Source organism: Odontesthes bonariensis, chromosome 5 (genome assembly GCF_027942865.1).
Source record: "Odontesthes bonariensis isolate fOdoBon6 chromosome 5, fOdoBon6.hap1, whole genome shotgun sequence".
In the NCBI taxonomy this organism is placed as follows: Eukaryota; Metazoa; Chordata; class Actinopteri; order Atheriniformes; family Atherinopsidae; genus Odontesthes; species Odontesthes bonariensis.
This window is the reverse complement of record NC_134510.1, coordinates 27,004,092-27,024,717: the sequence shown is the minus strand read 5'-3', so window position 1 is coordinate 27,024,717 and position 20,626 is coordinate 27,004,092. Positions and strand designations below refer to the sequence as shown.

Sequence of the window (20,626 nt, the reverse complement as noted above, 5' to 3'; positions counted from 1 at the left end):
CAGCATCAAGTCTTTTTTTTTTTTTTTTTTTTTGCTCCTCCTCCATACAGCCTCTCACTTTCCGTTCCTTTCTCCCTGCCCTTCTCTGCCCTCTCAGCTCTTGGCCGTGCACGTGGTTACCCCGAGGGAGATCCATCAGCCTAACAATGCAGTGTAACCACCACGTTACCTCCAGTCCTGTCAGCACGGGACAGGAAGAGTAAACGCCCAGAGGCCTCCAGGGGAAACAGGAGCATTCACTTCCCCCTGTCTGTCTGCTTCGGTTTTCATTTGTGTATGTGTGTGCGTGTATGCAGCACACGCGAACCAAACTCACTGACCAGCAGCCGGAGGTTCATTTACCGCTTGAGGAAGAGGATTGATACGATTTCCAATTTCCTGTGATTATTTGCAACTTAACTTCCTCTGCATTTTGCTTTCACCTTTCTTATAATGATCACAATGCTCTGCTGGAGAAAATACATTTTAAGGTCAGGTACTTTTAAAGATTTCCTACTTGGTGAATAATAGATTTTTTGTCGAACAAAAACAATGTTATCCCAATGCTTTCACCTGCATTTCGTAACGTCGACGATATTAAGTCAGTGCTCGTTTCTGGGCTAAACATTGGATGAGTAGTTGCTCCCTGACAAAAACAAACATCACTTAAGCAACATAATGGTGAGAAAACAGAAGATTGGAGTAGAGCACACAATCCCAATAGTTTCCACAAAATAAAGACACTGTAGGCACGATAACCTGCGCCACAAGACCTAAAGCTAATTCAACATTTACAATCCACTGTGGTCAGGCAAACAAATTACACTCCCTTATACTGACTCAAATTATGAAAAAAATACCCAAATTTGTCACAAACTGACTCAGACAGTGTGAAATTAAGAACTCCACTTGAGAGATTGTTTTTAAAAATACTCATTTAAATCAAATTAAATGAAACAAGGGAGTGTGAAAGCAGCCACAATCACCAGTGAAAATGTGGGTGTGTGAAATACAGTGCAGTCAACAAGTATTAGAAGAATGTATGTGATCCAGACTGCAACAGTCAGTGAAACCTTTTTATGCTGCAGCCCAGCGGCTACAGTGAAAAACACATTAGTTAGAGGACAAATTGGTTATATGCCCATGTTGTTTTGCTCCTAAAAAAAAACAAATTCACTCCTGTGTTTTAGTCACCAAAACTATGTGGTAACATTTAGTAGAAGGATCATAATTTGGATTCGGAGCCCCTTCACAACATTAACATATGTTAGGAAAACTGCATTTTCCATTTTTGATCTCTGTCCAAAAGTATCTAGGCATCTCCCAATTTTACAGTTTTCATAGCTCAGAAATGTTGTAGCATATTTTTCCCTGCAGGCCAGCCCGACACGGGCCAGTGAACATGGATTTGATCAATTTCACAAACTTATCAAACCCATGCTCACAGGCCTTATACAAAAACCATGCAGCCTCTTGAACAGATTAGTTAAAAGCATTCATAAACTTATCAAACGAATGCTCATCTGACCTATAAAGAAATTTCTCCTCAGCAATGGCATAGGCAGACATGCCAGCCCGTCACACTAAGCCATCTGAGACCGCTTTACCAAACCAGAACCTCCAAAACCCACACAGAAACAATGTCTCACCTCATCTGCCTTGGTGATTCAGGCCTTGTCAAGATGACGCGTCCACCCCTTCTGCCCCGTTCTTGTAGGGGAAGATACATTTTGTGCTACAGGCATAGACTTATTGATCTTCTGTCTGGATGCTGAATCATGTGAGGAATTCCACTTTGAAGCTAAATTGTTGTTGAAATTAAAGCACACTCTACAAAGGAGATGAATAAAGTGGAGTGGAAACCCGACACTTGTCTTTTTCTGCATTCATTCAGACCAGATCTTATAAGTAAGAGTCTCCAATACGATCAAGGCTTGACAATGGGAGAAAGCTGGAAAAATGATAAGGACTTTACTATTTTGATCTCCTCAAACCTAGTGTTGGTTACCATGGTTTCAAATTGTACGAATGAAAGACCAGGCCAGCTGGAGTCGGCGCTCCTAATAGAGTAATTATCAGAGGAGGGTGTTGAAGTAGGCAAACAGTGATCTTGACCAGACACACACGATGAACTATCCCCTAAATACTTATTTTCCTCGACATGGTCCAACACAATTACACAAATTGACTGGGCTGAACAACGTTACATGTAAAATGTCAACTTTTAATGCTCCCTGAAGATTAATTTAATTCAATTCAGTACAGTTAATACACTGAATACTCAAGCCCAATCAAATAAGGTACAGTTCAATTTAATCCAAACAATTAAAATTCAATGCAATTCTAATCCAAATCAATCAATTCAGTAAGGTCCAATTCAGTACTATGCCATTAATTATTTAAAAGGCATTCGAGATCTCCACAAAAATGTATCTTCTGACCTTTCTGAATGAATGTTTACATTTGTTTACATCTCAACTACTGTTAACTAGCATTAAATTCATGTCACGCTTCGGTTTAAATGCTACAATATTAGTCAAAACATGCTAACCTAAAGCAGGTAACACAGAGAAAAACTAAGATATCACCATATTACCAATTACCATATTTGTACTTGACAATTCTATTTTCTCAAATCGCTTAAAAGGAACAGTTCACTATTTAAAAAAATTGCGTTACGAAATAAAAGTTATTTCTTGCTTTATTTAGCATTTTGTAATCCAATTGAATTCCGTTTGGAAGACTTTTCACTTTCAGATCACCGCGCCAGGGCTAGAGCCTCAGACTCAAATATAGAGCGGATGTTTACGTGCGTCGTGATTTAGCATGAAAAATAGTTCCTGAACAGCAAAGAACACGGATTACACGGATGGAAAACCATAAAATGCGCCGACATTTTTTTTTTTTTTTTTAATACCACTAACCACCCGGTGAGTTGACCTTTTCTTTAAAATTAACATTAGTATTGTTTTAAGGACATTGAACAGAGTGCCCAATGGAGAGTCTGTAGCAGCAGGATGGACCAGCGAAAACAGCCAAAGTGGATAGAAATGAGCTATTGTTGTGAAAATGGTCTCCTCATTTCTTATTCTTGATAAACAAGCTGGAACTGGGACTCAAGGTCTTAAATAGTGAACTGTTCCTTTAATTGAATGATGAACATCATTACAATAATATCTGAGGAGATAGTACATTTCCTTGTGTTTCTAATCAATAGTCTAGAATATACAGGTATTACAAAGCTTAAACATACATTTCAAACACTGGCATACTTGAGCTTCTTAAGCTTAGTTGAGTTTAACATTTGGTTTTTGCAGCGTTTGTTTTGTCCCAAGATGCGGCTCATCTAGTGTGACACCCAGCGGTTTTATGATGTTGACTACTACAACAGACACAGACAATTATCATCAATTTTACCCTTTTACAGATTGGCACTTCAAAGCTATATGTAATGTAAATAATCTGTTTTTCCAGCAAATCATTGCAACTCTAAATATGGACATGACAACACCAGCAATTAGCAGAAAAAAAAATCTGCAGGACAGCTTCACAGATGTGCAAGCATGGCTTAGAAAGCAAAGGTATGTGCTGTACTGGAGTAAAAAAAAGGGGGGGGGCGACAACCAACAGACAAGACACTTCAGACTTCGTCTTTTTATGGATCGCCAGGCCTTTACTGCTGCCGTTTTATGTATTTCTCCTTCAATCTAATCTATAGCAGTGCATGCTTGGACTGAGGTCAAATGACCCACTTGGCAAGTGCTGCAAATTAGACCCTTAACATAAATACTTGGTAATTACCTCCATCTTTGGATAATTGTCCTAAAACTAAAGGATAATGAGGACTTACAGCTATAAGTCAAATCTAGAGGGCTGCAGTGCCCAAATCTTGAGAAATATCACCCTCATTGCATCTTATACAAGCATGCATCACTCGACACAAACTGCTGGAGGCAAGAAAAAAGGACGGTTACTTTAACGCTAATAAAAATATGTAGAAACCTTCTTTAATAATTGAGGTCAGAGGCAGGCGAGCTTTAATCACAGTGAGGGCTCGGGTCACCACATCCATCACTTAGATATCCCTGCAACAGGCTTGGCCATCCATCACTCACTCTGGGATTTATTAGTGAGGTCTAGAGTGGGAGGATGAGAGGTTAAATGAGGAGCATTGTGTTAGCAGTTATCAGCAGAAAGAGACCGAAGTGGGTCTGTGTGCTAATCCACACACACAGATCAGATGTTTAATCAGCACTGAGAGTTTGGGCTGTCGGAGCTAAATACAAAGCCATTCACAAACATGCATGTGGGAAACAGTGACATGTCACTGTAGTCACACATCGAACAATCTGATAAGATAAGTCCATAAACACTTCCACACAATAACATCCTCTCTGAAGCCACAGTACTCAACACAACAACAGCAACAGACTTCTTTCACATGCTGTTCGACTAAAGACCACACTTACAAGCTTACCCTCTCTCGAATGCACACCTATGTATGCACACACCGACACTCGGTATAAACAGGGCCACCACCAGCTAGCCAGATTGCCTGAGGGCACCACACCATGTCTAGTCACAGAAAGATAATGTTGATAGTGGTGTAATTGCTGTCACTTTGGCTTCAGATTCAGGTTATTTGCCCCAAGCTCAAATGAAACAGGTCTGGCTTTACGGGGTTCACAGTTTTCACGCGTACCTTTTTCTGTGGAAAAAGAGACAAAAACGCCAAAGTGTGGCACAGGCTTTTATTACAAGCTGCAGCTTAAAAGCTTTGCTGCTGCACTCGAGTCTTTTACATTAAACTAGAAAACTGAAGTCAGAGTCGGAGTGCGTCTGTGTGTGTAAGTGCTCTCTATCTCGCCTGCCTCAAATCCAAAGCAATTAGAGTGGCCAGATGGTGGGCTGGACTCACAGTAAATAGCTGCATTGACAGAAGAAGCCTGCAACAAAAATTAACTGTGACAAGGAGCCAGAATGACACACAGATACATGATGGCATCGAAGCACCGGGAAAAACATTGAGGACACGCTGCCATAAACCGCCAAAAACCAACTGTCACCATCACGAGGTTGTTGAGAGCAGAATGCGATTGTGCTGTTTGTTGGGGATACACAGGATTTTTTTGGAATACATGTAAACCAAATGAGGCAGGTGCACACGCTTGCATGAACACACTCCAGCCAGCACACTCATACATAAACAGACATGCAAACCTCTACTTGCCCTTCTGTTAAAATTTGACTAAACCAGTTTGGTTTAGTCAGAGTTCAAACAATGCAGCCTTTGAGAGGCGCCCCTTTCACCAGGGTTCAGCTTGGCCTGCACATTCCCCAACTGAAAACACAAACTGCCTCCCTCCAGGAAAACCACTGAAGCTACATTAACACATTCCTCTTCTCTACCCTTTTCTCCGTGCCTGCATAGTTCGTACATGAGAGATTTTGGGGCCTCACAGGATGTATTATCTTTAAAAAAGAAAAAAAAAAGGAATGCTGATCTCCCTTGATCACTTTTCATTATTTACATGCTCAGGTGAGAAAATTCATATAGAAATGAGCCCTTTAAACAATTACATCATCTCCAACATACCTGTTACCAAGGCAGCAAGTTCACTTCAACCAACCAGGATAGATGTGCAGAACAGAGACCCTGTGAAGAGGTGGAGCTCGAGAATAGGACAACAGTGATCCACAAAATGGGTTCTCAACCTCCCGTGCTTAGTTTTCCCATGAACCTGTTATCACACCTATGTTGACACGTACACAGTTTTATCAAAAGTGAAACGAGACACATAGTCAGACCAGGAAATGAGAGTTTAAAATAATAATAAATAAAAAAAAGAAGGTATATCATAACTGGATCAACAGATAACGGATCAATGAATCTATAAATCAAATCATGAAGAATCAATGACTGGCGCTCGTATTCAATCAGGCTCCTCAGACACCAAGTGTTAAAGAGATGGAAGGAAGAGAAGGAGAGAAAAAACAAACCACACCAAGCAACACTGGAACATTTCAAAAATCAAGAAGTCTTTAATATCAACCAAATAAGAAAAAAATACATAGAAAGACATGACAAAATTAAGACATGACAAAATTGTGACATTATTAATTCCGTTTTTCTTTTCCAAAGACCAAGATAAATTCAAAAATGAAAAAATACAAAAAATAAAACAACTTTTACACATAGCAGTCAATGATAAAAAGCACATTTGGGGTAAGACTGTTTTGTTGTGTCTGTATACCATTCACTTGTATAGAAGAAGCACATTTGCCATTTTTTTGGCAGCAATCACAGCGCAGCAGTCAAGAATAAAGCACTCAGAAAACATAAATTATAAAGCACTGCAAAATAACAGAAGAGAGGAGAGGCTCTAATAGGAGAAAATAAATCCTTCATGCTTGCCGTCACTGAGTAATACACAAATGTGACACCATAAATTAGTAATTCTTTTTCTCTGCTACATATTTATATATTTATACTATGTACACAGGAAGGTTTCCTCTTTTTTTTTTTTTTTCCTCTTATGCGAGTGACATGGGAGATGTTAAGGCTTTGATTAGTCATCAGACGTCTGGAGCCAAACAAATATCAACAGTATGTGGCATTCCGGGAAAAAAAAATAAATAAATTGGATATTCTGACTGATAACCTTGTGCTAGACCCAGTCAAAAATCACAGGGTTTATTAAAAGCATTTTGTTTGACAGGGCTGGATGTTGTGGTGTGCATGTCTGTGGTGGCTAAAAGTATGAGAAGTCGAAAACAACATTTTGGAGGCGAGCAGGATGAGCGACTTTTGTATAACCACTGAAAGGGATCCATGATGGGTAAGAGCTCGGCATTCTAACGAAAGCTATATTTCTTGTGCAGAACAAAGATGACGGATAAAGGGTTTCAATAAAAAGCAAGCTTCTCTGACATACTGAAAGGTGTGTGTGGTCCCCTTAACCAACATGGTTACAGATTCTGGGCACATCTTGTGTCATCTCTTTCCAAACGAACAGGACACAGTATACATCCTGACACAGCTACTGAGCAAGCAGAGGGAAAAGAAGACTTTTTATAATGTTAGTGTTATTTATTTATTTACTTTTGGTGTGTGTGTGTGTATATGCAGCTTTGTGAGTGCATTTGTGTGGGCTCATGTCAGAAGATGGCAAAGTTGTCAGGTATGAGGAGTCTGCTGCACAGTTTGGCTGTGGGAGTGAGCATAATGAGAGCGACTGAGGGGTGTTTGCGTGTGGGCGAATGTTTCTCTGCATTCTCAGAGTGTATATGTACAGTATGTGTGTCTTTGAAATGCACAATATTTTCACTTTGCCACTTTCTCATGGTGACAGAGAGTGGCTACTCAGGTTACAGTCCCGACGGCAAAGAGAGATGTCCAAAAGCCTGTGAGCATCACTAAAATACACACCAACACACAACTATACGCAAACAGAGAGCTGACTCAGACACAACACGGACCGTTGCTTGTGTGGTGAAAGTCTACCTGATAACCTGTGTGGGGTTTTTTTGCCCTGTGCAAAGCATCAATCAAAAGGATGGAAGAAAGCTACAGTGCACATAAAAATAAAAAAAAAGAAATGTGCTTATTTTGTGGAAATGTAGGAAATTGGAAAAACAGCCTAATTTTGTCCCCAAATCAAATTTCCTTCTGGGCTTCAGGTAAGCCAAGCTCAGCTACTTCAGTGTGTTGTAACACACAAACCACTGAGCTATTCATCAGGGGGAAAATTACATTCTGAAAGCCCCCTCAGACATTAACTGTAGGCTTAGACTAAACAAGAACACCTTCCTCTTTATTCCTGGCAACACTGGCTCATATTGATGTGATATTTACATTTTCATAAATATCCACATTTTCACAAGAAAAATAAAGAGACATATATAGTACACAGATACCTCACATCAAAATGTACATAAAGATTTTGTCCCTTGTCGATTTTTCTTTTTTTTAACTTCTAAAACCAACTTTCACACTCATATTTTTCTCTTTGCAGCTCTGACAAACAAGTGCAAAAATAAGTAATACGTTTTTGTTTTTTTTCCATGTAGTGGCTGTGACAAATTTGGTACATTTACAATAGCCCAGGCTGACAGGAGTTGCATTTAAGTATAAGCTAAGGCCATTACACAATATTCCTATTGAACACACTGTCTTACAATATGCCACACGGTGCCAACACTAAATGCCGTCTATTTTTGTAATCCGTCTCCTGCTTCTCTCCTTTTCTCTCTCCACCTGTCTGAAGGTTCACAGCCATCACATCGCAAACGAGGACTCACTACGACTATACAGATACAAGGTCTGTATTCAAGTGTTGCTCTGACATCAGTAGGTCAAGGTTAAACAGCCATGATAAGAGATGTAGGTAAGCACAGTCATCTTTGCCCTTGGCAATGAGTCACCCTGTCTTTGACCCTTATGACCTAAAGCATGCGCCAACCCAGATCTTAGCTAGCTTTGGAGAGGCCGGTCTAGTCATCGAGACCACACTGACTAGATTCCCCTGTGGGGGTCAGAGGGGGAGTTGATTAGAAACCTGGGAAAAGCGTGATTAGAAAAGCTTCTTACTACGATTGTCCGGATTCTTTGATGCATGCCTAAGTACACGCTGAGCCTCAAACACAGCAGTGTACAGTAGCCATGGAGTAAGAATTGATTGAGAAATCCTCTGGTGACTTGTAAAAAAGAATGAATTAACACTCAGGAAAGAATCAGCCCTGAACCTGTCTCATAAAAAGGGCCACTTCATCACATGTAGCCCGTTAGTCAATAATACCCAACCTTTTATGTCTTCCAATCAATTCACTGCATTTTATATCTGCTAATGGAAAGAAATGTTACATTATCCTTCCTGGAAAATCAGTCTTACCCAATGTCACTGCACTTTGGAGGTGATGTTCTGTTACATCCGGCCACTTACTTAGGTGTGGGATAAGGCAGGAGGTCTGTGTGTGACAGAGTGAGTGTGGCCACCCCAGGTGGATTAGTCAGTCCTGATATGTCGGGGCAAGCAGGGTTGAAGTCGAGTAAGTGGGGCATTTGACACATTAGGAGCGGTAAAATACTCCCCGGCTCTCGGTAGCCCTGACCTCAACACTGCCCTGGATAAATCATAGACTCCTCATAAACTCTGAAGAGAGGGATACAGGAAGATGGAGAGACAGAGGGATGAGGACGAGATAGAGTTGGGAGGAGGGAGAGGAAACGCCACGTCATAAACGATAAGTGGTGGCAATCTGTTGGTCCCGGCTAAGCGAGCGACTTCACGGCTCATTACCAATCAAGCTCCTCCTGTCAGCAGCGCTCTGAAGAGATGACGATGAGGAGGAAGGGAAGAGAAGAGACATGCTCATCTCCCGTCCTCCTGCATCCCCCTCTTCATCCCTTGACCCTGTCAGATCAGCTACACTTCATTCCCTCATCGCTTGTTTACCGTCTCTTACCTCCAGGCACAGTACAAAAGTTTACATGTGACTACCTTGTTAAGAAGTTGTTTCAAACTCTCTGCAAACTTACTTTGTTTGAATTAGTTTGCTTTTGTATTTGTGAAACACACAAAGGAGCGAATGCTCGTCAAACTTAGTTTCAGTTCAATTCTAGAGTCTAATGTCTAATAATCTGAAAAGATGCTTTTTCGAGTTTTAGAGGAAGGCAGAGAGAGCAGAGAGGGGAACTCATTTGTAGGCATGAGCAGATAGCATTCACTTCTCTAATACACCTGATGGTTGCTGTCTGTACCTTAAAACCACATCAACACACCAAGATGTCACAGCACGACACGTTACCAAAACAAAGGTTTCCCACAGGAGGACTGAGAATTGCAGGCAACATGTAACTCTGCAACAACCCTATTTTCTAGTAAAGGTAAGAGTGAATATGTAAGCGGGATGCCTCCTCTATAACGAAGCTTCAATCATGAGTCAACTATCCTTCTCCAACACTATGTAGTTTCTCTTAGTCTGTCTGTCAAGAGTCAAGGTCCCAGTGATAGAGAGAGCATGAGCAGAAGCAGTGGGAGACGGATTGTTCTTTTCTCCTCTGCTTTTCAGTTCCTAGGGACCTGATAATGCTCCTTTTGAAATATCCCACACACCCTCTTTTTCAATCAAGTCCATTCTGCGGCTGCACTGTGATTAATAGTAGGATACATTTAAATTCAATTGCAAAAATAAAAATGGTATTCTTTTCTTTTTCTCTTATCAGACAGGGACAAGACCCTAGAGCCACAAAATCCTCAAGAGAAAATCTCAAGCCTCCTTTCTTCTCCTGCTCCTCCTCCACCTCCGTTGCTCTCCTCCTCCTCTATACGTAAACTGCAGTCCGTGAGATGACCGAACCATCCCGCTGGGATTCCATGTCGTCATCCAGGTAAGCTCCAATTATATCGTCCTGGTCATTAGGCGGGCGTAGCTGAAGGATTGGAGCCCCTCCGGAGAAGTGGTCATACCTCTCATCCTCCTCCATCTCATCAAACTTCCTCCTCTCTGCATCGTCTAATTCGTTGCTCAGCAGGATGTCTTGGGCGGTGGGCGTAGTGGCGACAGCTTCAGGCCGGCCCCCCATGGTGAGTGGCTGGTGATGGTTGTTTTTCTCTCCAAGGCCCTGATGGGATGAGCTATCGTTGCAAACGTAGATGGGGCCATTGTTGTTACCACCTTCGACACCGCCGCTTCCGGCTCCTCCACCTGTGCCATTCTTGCTTGCCTTCTTGCCGCCACCGAATATACGCGTCTTCATGTCGCTGCCGCCGTTGGCTCTGTAACCCTGCTGCTGTCTGCGGCTACGGGTGACAAGCACAGCAATGAGGGCGGCAACCAAAAGGAGGGCCAGCAGGGAGCCTATAACAGCTCCTGCTACCACGCCGGCATTGGATGGGTTTGGTGAGGGCTCTGTAGGAGGGAGAAGAGGCAAAGAAAATGGGAATAAAAGGGGAAGAAAGGTTGAGAAAGAGAACAAAAAAAGAAAACCAGAGGGGGAAAAGAAGACAGCATTAAAAGGAGCAGTAGGAAAAGACAGGGAAAAATAGAAAAAAAGAGGGGTAGGGAGATGTCAGTGATGCTGGTCTGAACTGTATTCAGTCAAGTGTGTGTGTGTGTGTGTTGTGCTTTCTGCTACACTGTGATTTCCTCTCCTCACTCAGAGCTGCTCCTGTCCCGTTTCTCCCTGTGCTGTCCTTCGACAGCCAGGGTCCATTCAAGACTCACCCCAAATCACAACGCAAGGCAAGGGGGAAATATTTATTTAAAAAAAATATATAAATAAAAATAAATAAATCAAACCACACACACACACACACTTTCTGAAGAGGCGGGGAACATCGTGTGCGAGGCAGAACAGGTGGTGGTCATGCAGGAGGAGGAGGACGGCAACGACAAATGGATTAAGGCAGGGTGGAATTAGATGAAGAGGAGAAGGTGGTGGAGGAGTTGGCGGACTGAGTGAATGACAAAGCGACACAGCGAAATGACAACTCTTCCTGGAAGCCATGAATGAAGAGCAGGGAGACAGGCAGGCACCTCTCTTCCCTTCTGTAAAATAGGCAGTGTTTGAGTACACATCTGCCCCACATGCAGATCCAAATTTACTCCAGCATCAAGTCACATCTGCCTTGCTCCACATACATACAGACACGAACAGATTTCATTTCATTGGCTTTCTTAGAGTACAAACTGACTAACTTACTGGGGATCTGAGCAAAACTAGGACTCTGCCATCCAATACAGTATTACTATTTGTGCATCTGTATGCGTAAAAACTCCTGGGATGAAGTGGTTCAGTCTAAATCAGGGTTGTGAAGAGGTCCCACATGGAATTGTTAGCCGTGTGGCTCTTCCCATTACCTTGACGACATTTTCAAGTGATATTAGTGCTCTACTTTAAAGCAGGCATTTGAACTGCACTATATATTCTGCAGGTAAGGAAACAGCAAGCCAAGACTCAGGCAGGATATTGTTTGGAATTTCTCGATATACTGTGGCAATAAAACACCTAAGATTGAACACTAAAACAGTACCATCTTGGATAAAATCACATTTCATATCAACTAAATATTAATTACTACCACATTGGAAAAAGAATCTTAACAGTAAGTAGTTGATGCCAGCTTTGAGCTCTTGGCAGACGGTCGACATTTTGAGACAGCTTTGTAAAGATGCTTCAAGTAAAACCATTAAAAAAAAAAAAAAAAAAAAAAGAGCATTATTGCTTTGCACAGGCTCTTTTGGGGTTATGACATGCAGGCTCTAAGTGCTTTTGGGGACTCTGACAACTCCCCGTAAACAGAACCTGTGACTCTTTTCCCCATGTGGTCATCATCTATAACTCAGTGGGCTGGGAGTTTGGCAGTACCACTGCCAGAATTAATGTTGTTTGCAGTCACTGTACTGTGAAGCACTTTGAAGAAAAACGCCCTCCAAAAGGCTCCGGTTATGTTGCAAGGCAATGTGTAGACAACATATCAAGTGAGTTTTCTTAAATGGAAAGGATGAATACATTATGAAGACCGCTTAGATTTTATTCTATAAGCCGTTTCTACGGCAACATGACATCTTTGGAGATTTAAAGAGTAAGCTTACTCTTAGAAAGGAAAATTGATTTTTTTTTCATGTACATTATTCCCACTTTTAAAGGATTCAAAGAATTTATGTTATTAAGTATTTTATGAGATTTTATTTTCTGTTGTACTTAATATGCTTTCATATTACTTTCAAAAAAGCACAATGCTGTAGAAACATCATGTTATGGAGTAAAGTCAGGTTTTATCTGCCATTCTAAAGTGTTTCAGCTCCCTTAAGGTTTGAAAATAAATAAAGTCGTTGTGAGCAAATACATTTTTAATTCTAGTCCTGAGCTGAGAGTGATCAGGAACCCTCAGATGCACTAAACAGCCTCTCAGCTGCTTTAGCTCTGCTCTCCTCTCCTGTCTGCACTTTCACCAGCCGTTGCAGAGGATTAACCACAGGACGTTGCTGTTGAAATCCCTGCCTAAATTTGAAAGTGGCAAATCAGCCCTATTCTTATTGTCATTCTCATTTGAAATCCTACAGAAGCCTGCCCTTCTTGTTAAGTGTACAGAGAGCTGACAGAATTATTCTTGTAACACTGATTCTTGTCAAGTGAGAAAATGGAAGTGCACTGCTGTCTGCACCTGTGCTCTGCTCCTTTCTTCCTCTATATGTCTGCCTCTTCTGTCTTCCACTTCCCTTTCCTCCATCTCTGCCTCCACTTCACCAGCTGTCTCCTGCACGCACTCAGTCTCCTACAATCCATTTTCCCCATCATCGCTCCAATTTAGATTTGTACTTCTGTCTTATGGTACTTCTCTCTGCGGTTCACATGCAACATATGCCCAGGGAAAGAATTAATAATGATGGATACATTTTCTCCTCCATTCGTTGGTTTTCTCCAAAAGCACTCTGGCTCTCTCGCCTCGTATGCTGTGCTAAACAGTCCAATTCACACACATGAAAGCTAGAGCAAGGACTCTGTGTCCACTTGTAACGGGAACACAAGAAATGCATTATCACTTCGGGCTCTGTGGCACTCCACCACATGCAACATGGCAATCTCTGAGCAACCTTTGGGGCCGGATGAGGCCACATATTTCTCGAACATCAAAGGAAATTACACTAAAATTCTAAATGCAAATTCTCCCTTAGTACTACTCATCCAATTATTTTTAATGTGTTGCTCAAGTCACTTCTTAAGTGTCTCTTTCAAAGTCTGTGCTGGTAAATCCTACTGTGGATAATAATTCATGTTTTATTCTAACCTTCTGGAGACAGAACTTGAAAGATTTTAAAGAAAGATATAAAGGCCTCCAAACCCCCTTCAGGCTCCCAGCACAGACCCATTTCAGACTCGGACACGTCCTAACAAAGCACCAGTGGAATTCATTTAAGTGGGTGAGGAGGGGACGTCCTATAAACATATGCTGCTGGATGAGCCGACAGAAATACTGCAATATGCATGCTGTGTGGATAACTGGAGGGGGGGGAAAAGAAAAAAAAGATACATGCACTACTAGAGTAAGTAATTCCTCCCCCTCCCCAAATACATATAGCATACTGTGGAAGCCAAAACACTGTATGCTTCTCAGAAGTCACATCGAAAATGACTATGCACTCCAAATGACCACAAGTAATGTGAACAATGTAGCGGAAATAAAGTTAACTGCTGCTTCTCAAAAACATGCATGGTCACAGTCCCATACACATTCCCACATGATTATGGTCATCAGTGATCTGATGGTGGGTTGTGCTGCACCTAGAGCATGGCTTAGTAATATTCCGTATCAGCAAGTTAAATTATTGAACAGAGCTGTGTGTGTGTTGCAAAAATGTGTGTATGTGTGCTAATGAGGGGTGGGAAGGGGGCCAGTTGCAGGCTGGAGGGAGACTTGGCTCCATCAGACCCGTTCTCTGGCCGTTTTCGCATGGCTAGAGACACACACTGACAGACACAGGCAGATGCAGGGAGTCATGCGCGCGCACATGCCCTAACCCATCGGAGGAAAACAGCCAAGCCCCTTGCCCTTGAACTGTCTCCTCAGATGAGTCTGAAAATGGGCGAAAATGCACCGAATTGAAAGGAGATCTCTTTTCAGTTGAACTGAGGAGCCGCTCAGACCACATGGGGATTCAATCCGGGGCATTTAACTTTTTTTTTTTTTTTTTTTTTTAGGTTCAGCTGAGCTGTCCCTTTTAGGACCAATGAGAGGAAAAAAGACAAAGAAAAAAAAGAAGTGGTAGGAATCTGGGTTAGCCTCACAAGAACCCCCTCCTGAGAGGAGTCCAGAACGGAGGGATGGAGGCTACTAAGCTGTGATTAAGGAAGAGCTTCTGCTATTTAAGAGTTAAGCTTAAAAAGAGAGGGAGATATCATGGGCATGAGAGAGGGAGAAAGAATGCTGGGGGCAGGAGTCTCTTCCAGCAGGGAGCTCAGCATCAGACTTGTGGAGGCTGAAAGACAACCTGAGAAAGATAAGTAGGATGAGGAGAGAGCATATGCTAACTGAGAGGATGAAAGATGCAATGAAAAGAGCAAACTGCAGCCAAAGAGATGGCAAGGCAGAGATAAATCGAGAGAAAGACGAGAGGAGGGTATGTTTGTGTGTGACTAAGCAGCAGGATCGAAGATGAAAGGGAGGAGAGGCAAGGAGAAGAGAGGACATCCATCCCTCTCTGTGCCCCCTGCGCAGGGCACAACTGAGGGCAGAAGACACGAGTAAGCAAACACACATCAGTGAGTGGATTCATGTTTGTGTGTGTGTCATGCAGCTATGGGGTAAAAAAAAATAAATAAAATAAATAAATAAATAAAAGAGAGAGGGGGACCTGCAGTGTAGCAGGTGCTGACCATTTCACGCCTGTCGGCCCCTCTTAGCCCTGTTTGTCTACACACATTCGCATTAGCCTCTGCAGGTCTGAATCACACCCCCATCTGGAGTCACTGCACATCTTTCCCACTCTGTTTTGACCATCATCCACTCCCTCATTTCTCTCAACTAAACATATATATTTTTTTTATTGGACACTTCTTTCCATGTCTCTGCTTTCCACAAAGCTCTTCCACTCTGACACTTGCTGGTTGCCTTAGTCACCTCTTAACCGTTGGCAGATTTAGCTCACATCTTATCTTCAACCACAAATGAGTAAGAGTGGGGGGGTTGGTACCGAGAGAACAAGACGAGATGGAAGAGGGAGATGATGGGATGAGGAAACTAAGGGGAGGAGTGAAAATGTAGGATGAAAGACAGAGCGGGAGAGGAATGGATGGTGGAGTGAGAAGAGCAGCAGTGAGGAGCTGAAGCAGCAAAGGGTGACTGATCCGCTCTGAGAGGCTTGGAGAGTGACAGAAACACACGCTATGCTGAGAGATAGTGGAGGCCAATGGCTGTGAAGATAGGATTCAGTGGCACAAGATTCCCATGGGAGTTTTAAATGCTGTCAGCGTCGTGCTCTCCCTCCATCCCTCTTGCCTTTACCCTCTCTGACTAAAGATTGCATGCTGGCACTGATTTATCCTGGTGCACACTCCCTTGCTTTGTAGTCTAAAAGCAGCAGTCTCCATCTTGCTCCCCCGACTCGCTGGATCTTTGCATCTTTCTTGCTTGTTGCTTGTAAAACACAGCAGGAGATTGTGACATCCCTTGTGCTACAGAGGCCAGTTACTACAACTGTGTGCAAAAGAACAGAGTGGCCCCAGAGGAGTGCATGCTGTGGCACCATAAGGAGCGAAGGGATTTGAAGAAAGATGGGAAGAATGAAAGAGAAATAAAGAAAAAAGTACAAAAAAAGGGGAGAGTGAGCACGAGGACAAGAAAAACTAAAAATTAGGGCATGCAAAGGATGGGTGGTTCTTAAGATGTAGCTAACACAGAAATATACTCTCTCCCCACCCCATTACGGACAAGTTTTACCCCGATGTCAGCAGAAAATATCTTCAGGTTAAGTGCTAGCATGCGACAGAAGAGGGGAAAGAGATGCATTTTGTATGAGGTGAAATGCAGGCGAGAAGCCTGCTGAAAGGTACAGCCAAACTCTTGAGGAATGGAGGGGGTTGGGACAGTATGGTCTGTTCTTCAGTCTAACTGGCACCATTCTGAATGGCTATATTCCAAATCCTGAATTTCCATAAACTATCCAGCAAATGAATACACACACCTGACTACTAACAGGCATTTCACAAGCACAACACATGAGTTAAAGTCTCGTATCAGCTTTAACAGAGACATTACAAACCACATAGTTTCAAAGTCAACGGTGACATTACGATCAAATGCATCACTTTGTCATTGGAGCCTTGTTGCCAAGATTCTGACTCTTAAAAAATACTGCTCATGTGCTTCACTTAAGTCTCTCCTGTCATTACTGATGGTCAAGTGTTGCTAAAAAGCTACTCTGTATTTTCTGTGATCATGACGTTAGGATCGAGAACAACTCTCTTACTGAAGAAAGAAAGGAATAGCAATTAAACGTCTCTAAAACAGACCATGTTGCCCATGGACAACATGGGCCGAGGGGCCTCACTTTTGATAATACATTTTATTAACAGCATGCAATGAGATGTGGAGAAATGGAATTCACTCTTAGCAGTAAGAAAAGAAAAAAAAGAAAAAAAAAAAAAAAAAAGGATATAAAGTTGAAGCTGAGAATTCAAAACCACTCAAAAACACGCACTTACACACACACATATACTGATTCACTCAAATATCAACACACACTCAGGACAGAGCAGCTTGACCCTCTAGACCTATGCTCCACACCCAGGATTGTCCTCAGCATAGAGAATATGTGTTTGGCATGTGAGTCGATGCAAACTGTATCCCTGGGGACACCATAAGAGCACAGAACACCAAGAAATGTGTGGCTTCTGTGATGAAAGAGCAGTTGGTTCCAGTTCACCATACATCACACACAAGCCTGAGGAAAGTTTACATGATGAATGACTCCTAAGTGTGCGTTTCATTGAATTCCTGAAATTGTCACCGCTTTATTGATGCATTTACCATGTATAATTTATCAGCATGTTTGGACATTTGCAACTTGGGAAAATTGCATCAAGCATTGGCTTTAAACCATCTAGAGCAGCAAATTAGTGGATCTGTGACACCAACTCATATGACAGGGAAGTGCATCAAAAAGGCACCTTTATGACAAAATGCACACATTAAAGAATTTAATGAAGGGACTGAAGGGACATCTGAAGGGACTTTTTCATACTAGTGTATTTATAGGCTAAAGGTGTGTGCTTGCTTGTGACAGCCAACTCACCTCTGATTATGACTGTGACCTGATCCCTTCTGATTCCCAAGCGATTCTTGACCTCACAGACAAAAGTGGTGTTGACTGCCTCGTCAACCTTTAGCACCTTCAGCTCATTGCCTTTGATCTGCACCGTGTCTGGCAACTCTCCTGACATGCTGCAGGAACATTAGAAGATCAGCATGAAAAGAAAAGAAAAGGGCCAAAGAGAAGTTTTAAGGAAATATATGACAGTTTTGTACAAAATAAGATGAACATTGATGGAAATGTGCTGCACTGTGCAGTGTCATCAAATTCCATTAATCTCGATCGGCAGCACAAAACCAGTTTGTTTCCCACCCGCCTCAAAAAGCAGTGCAGTGCTGGAAAATGCAATGGGGACATGAGAAATAATCAAAACTGCAAGATCCAGCCATAAAATCTCTCCCGCTTTTAAGAGATGGAGTAACACAGCTTTTCTCATTATGGAACAGTTAAATCTTGTCACAGAGTTCATTATGAGAAATTATATGGCTATTTACATAATCAGATCCCAGTTTTGTGCGGGCAACAATAAAAGCGCTGATTACAGCATTACAGCTACGTGAAGATTGTGGACCTGAGACTGAAGGGAAGGGAGGAAAAAAAAATGGGATAAAAATAAAAGCTCGATGGACCTGGAGACTAAACAATCAAGACTCCATAGTATGCCGATACTCACGTTTTCCAGTTGACAGAGAGTGGAACGGGGTTAGCATCAGCCTGACAGGTGAGCACCAAATTTGTACGACCCATGTACCAATTGTCATCATACCCCAATATTTTCACCTCAGGGGCATCTAGGGGAGGACAGATCAGGTCAGGAATGACATGGGTGGGCAGAGACGAGTTCAATTAATAACTCAAGAGATTTGAAATGGACAAAGCCGATCACATTTGAGTGTGGAAATCAAAGAAAATTATGATAACATGGTAGTGTGTGTGGCATCTTACACAGAACAGCTAGCTTCAACTTGAAGCTCTCTATTTTGTTCTGCGTCCTGTGCTCCACCAAGCAGCTGATGTCTTTCCCGTTGTCTGCAGGTGTGGGAACCATATGGTATTCGCTGCCCACCGTCACGGTGTTGTCGATCCCATCCTTAGATGTTGTTGTTTCATTGCCATTGGCTGTGGTCACCCAGGAGATCTTGGCAGCGGGGCGACCCTCTGCGGACTCGCAGCGAGCCACCACGGACAGTTTACTGCTTGCCTCCACTGTTACGATTGAGGCTGTGTTCTTAGGCTTAGCTGTTGGTAGAATGGATGAAATCATGAGGTGCAGGATGGAGACAAGGGGAGACAGAGAAATTTAAAGGACGTAGACACAGATGAAATAAAAATAAGATATCTAATGAAAAAGATAATGGCAAAAGCAAACATCCTGTCTTTTCCCTCAATAGAGCCCTCACGGACAAACAATTACAGGTACCAGTGCAAAACACACCAAAATCCCTTCCTTCTCACCCCCTCCTCCCTCCCTCTCTAATACCAAGGATAAAAATTTACTGACTGACTCAGTGCATTTCCATAAACAATTTCAAAATCACTACATGAGCTCTATGATTCTTCAACCCCCTCTACTCTATCGCACTCCTAATTTGCCCACTCTGATACTAGTGTGCGATCAGAGGAGAGCAGGAAAGACAGGACCTGACAGCAGGCATGACAAGCAGCCAGATCAATACACTGCCTGAGGGAAGGCATGGGGGATTGATAAGATGGAGAGAGATGAGAGGAGCAGAGACACTGGTGCAGGGCCAAGGTTAGACCAATGGTTCCTTACATTAAGAGGAACAGAGATGGTCTGATGATACCACTTAAAATGGCAATTAGTCGAAGCTGTAAATGCTTTTAACCTGAATTCTACCTTTGACAAAATAACAAGTTAAGAGTTAAATAAAACAGAAGTCGAAGAAGATATTCAGTAATAATGCATATTGTCTACAGGGTATATATGCATTTTCCAATTACAACCAGATGGTTAACTAAATTAAGGAAAATATATAATAGCACTGCTTCGGTTCATCTTGGCACAAATTCAGTGCATCTGTGGAAACTGTTGGAAAGATTAACATCACTGAACACTGAATGAGGTTTTTGGCTAGACTAGCTTATTTAATTGATAAAGACAGTTGGCCACCTTCTCTCATTATAAATGTCGTTACTAGTCAATCTGTCAATGGTGCTTGAAAGTCTGTGGAAAAACTCAAGCTACAGGTCTTTCAGCAGACAGTTCTGTGCTCGACTCCTCTACACCTGACAAAGAACTATTATCACTTTCCAAACCCTAGGTGGGTCATCAAGTACAGAAAAGTAAAACCACAACTCACTCTGGGGCACAATGCTTGTAACAACAGAGCTGCAAAGCCTAAATCGTAATTTTCTGTATCGTAGGTTTGATATTGAGTGACTATATGTATTCCTACAAGACTATATAGCCTGTACTGATTCACCCCCTTTCTGTATTTCCCTCTATGCCTGCACTCTATTTCTACACCGTCACCTCTGACAGAGACTGACTAGTGATTTTCCTTCTATGTAGCTTATTGTTAGCTTTGATGTTAGCTGTAATGTCATATCCTCATTTGTAAGTCACTTTGGATAAAAGCGTCTACCAAATGCATAAACACATAAACATTCCATCTATACATGAAGCACAACAATTGTAATAGGCCATCGTAGTTAGTGATCTTTCAAACAATGATTTATTTATTTTTGTTTGTCATCAAACATAAAAAAAAAAGAAGAGGAAAAAAGAATTCCTCCAAAATATGTCCACTCATTTGATGTGTAACCATGGCACACAGCATATTCTAACATCTATGAGATTAAGATAAAACCA

At 42.1% G+C, this 20,626-nt stretch overlaps 1 protein-coding gene across 2 annotated transcripts in view; it reads right to left on the bottom strand.

Annotated features, from left to right (window-relative positions):
• Positions 1-20,626, bottom strand: part of LOC142380215 (poliovirus receptor homolog) — a 98,765-nt gene that overhangs the window by 28,673 nt on the left and 49,466 nt on the right. The window contains exons 4-7 of one of the 2 annotated variants that reach the window (XM_075465874.1): positions 18,739-19,032; positions 18,467-18,584; positions 17,776-17,924; positions 5,998-10,890 (exon numbers count right to left, since the gene is read on the bottom strand). In XM_075465874.1, coding sequence (XP_075321989.1) covers positions 10,304-10,890; positions 17,776-17,924; positions 18,467-18,584; positions 18,739-19,032 — 1,148 coding nt within the window. In that variant the 3' untranslated portion in view covers positions 5,998-10,303. Of the gene's footprint in view, positions 1-5,997; positions 10,891-17,775; positions 17,925-18,466; positions 18,585-18,738; positions 19,033-20,626 lie in introns of those variants that run through there. The other variant, XM_075465875.1, reaches the window with a different exon arrangement.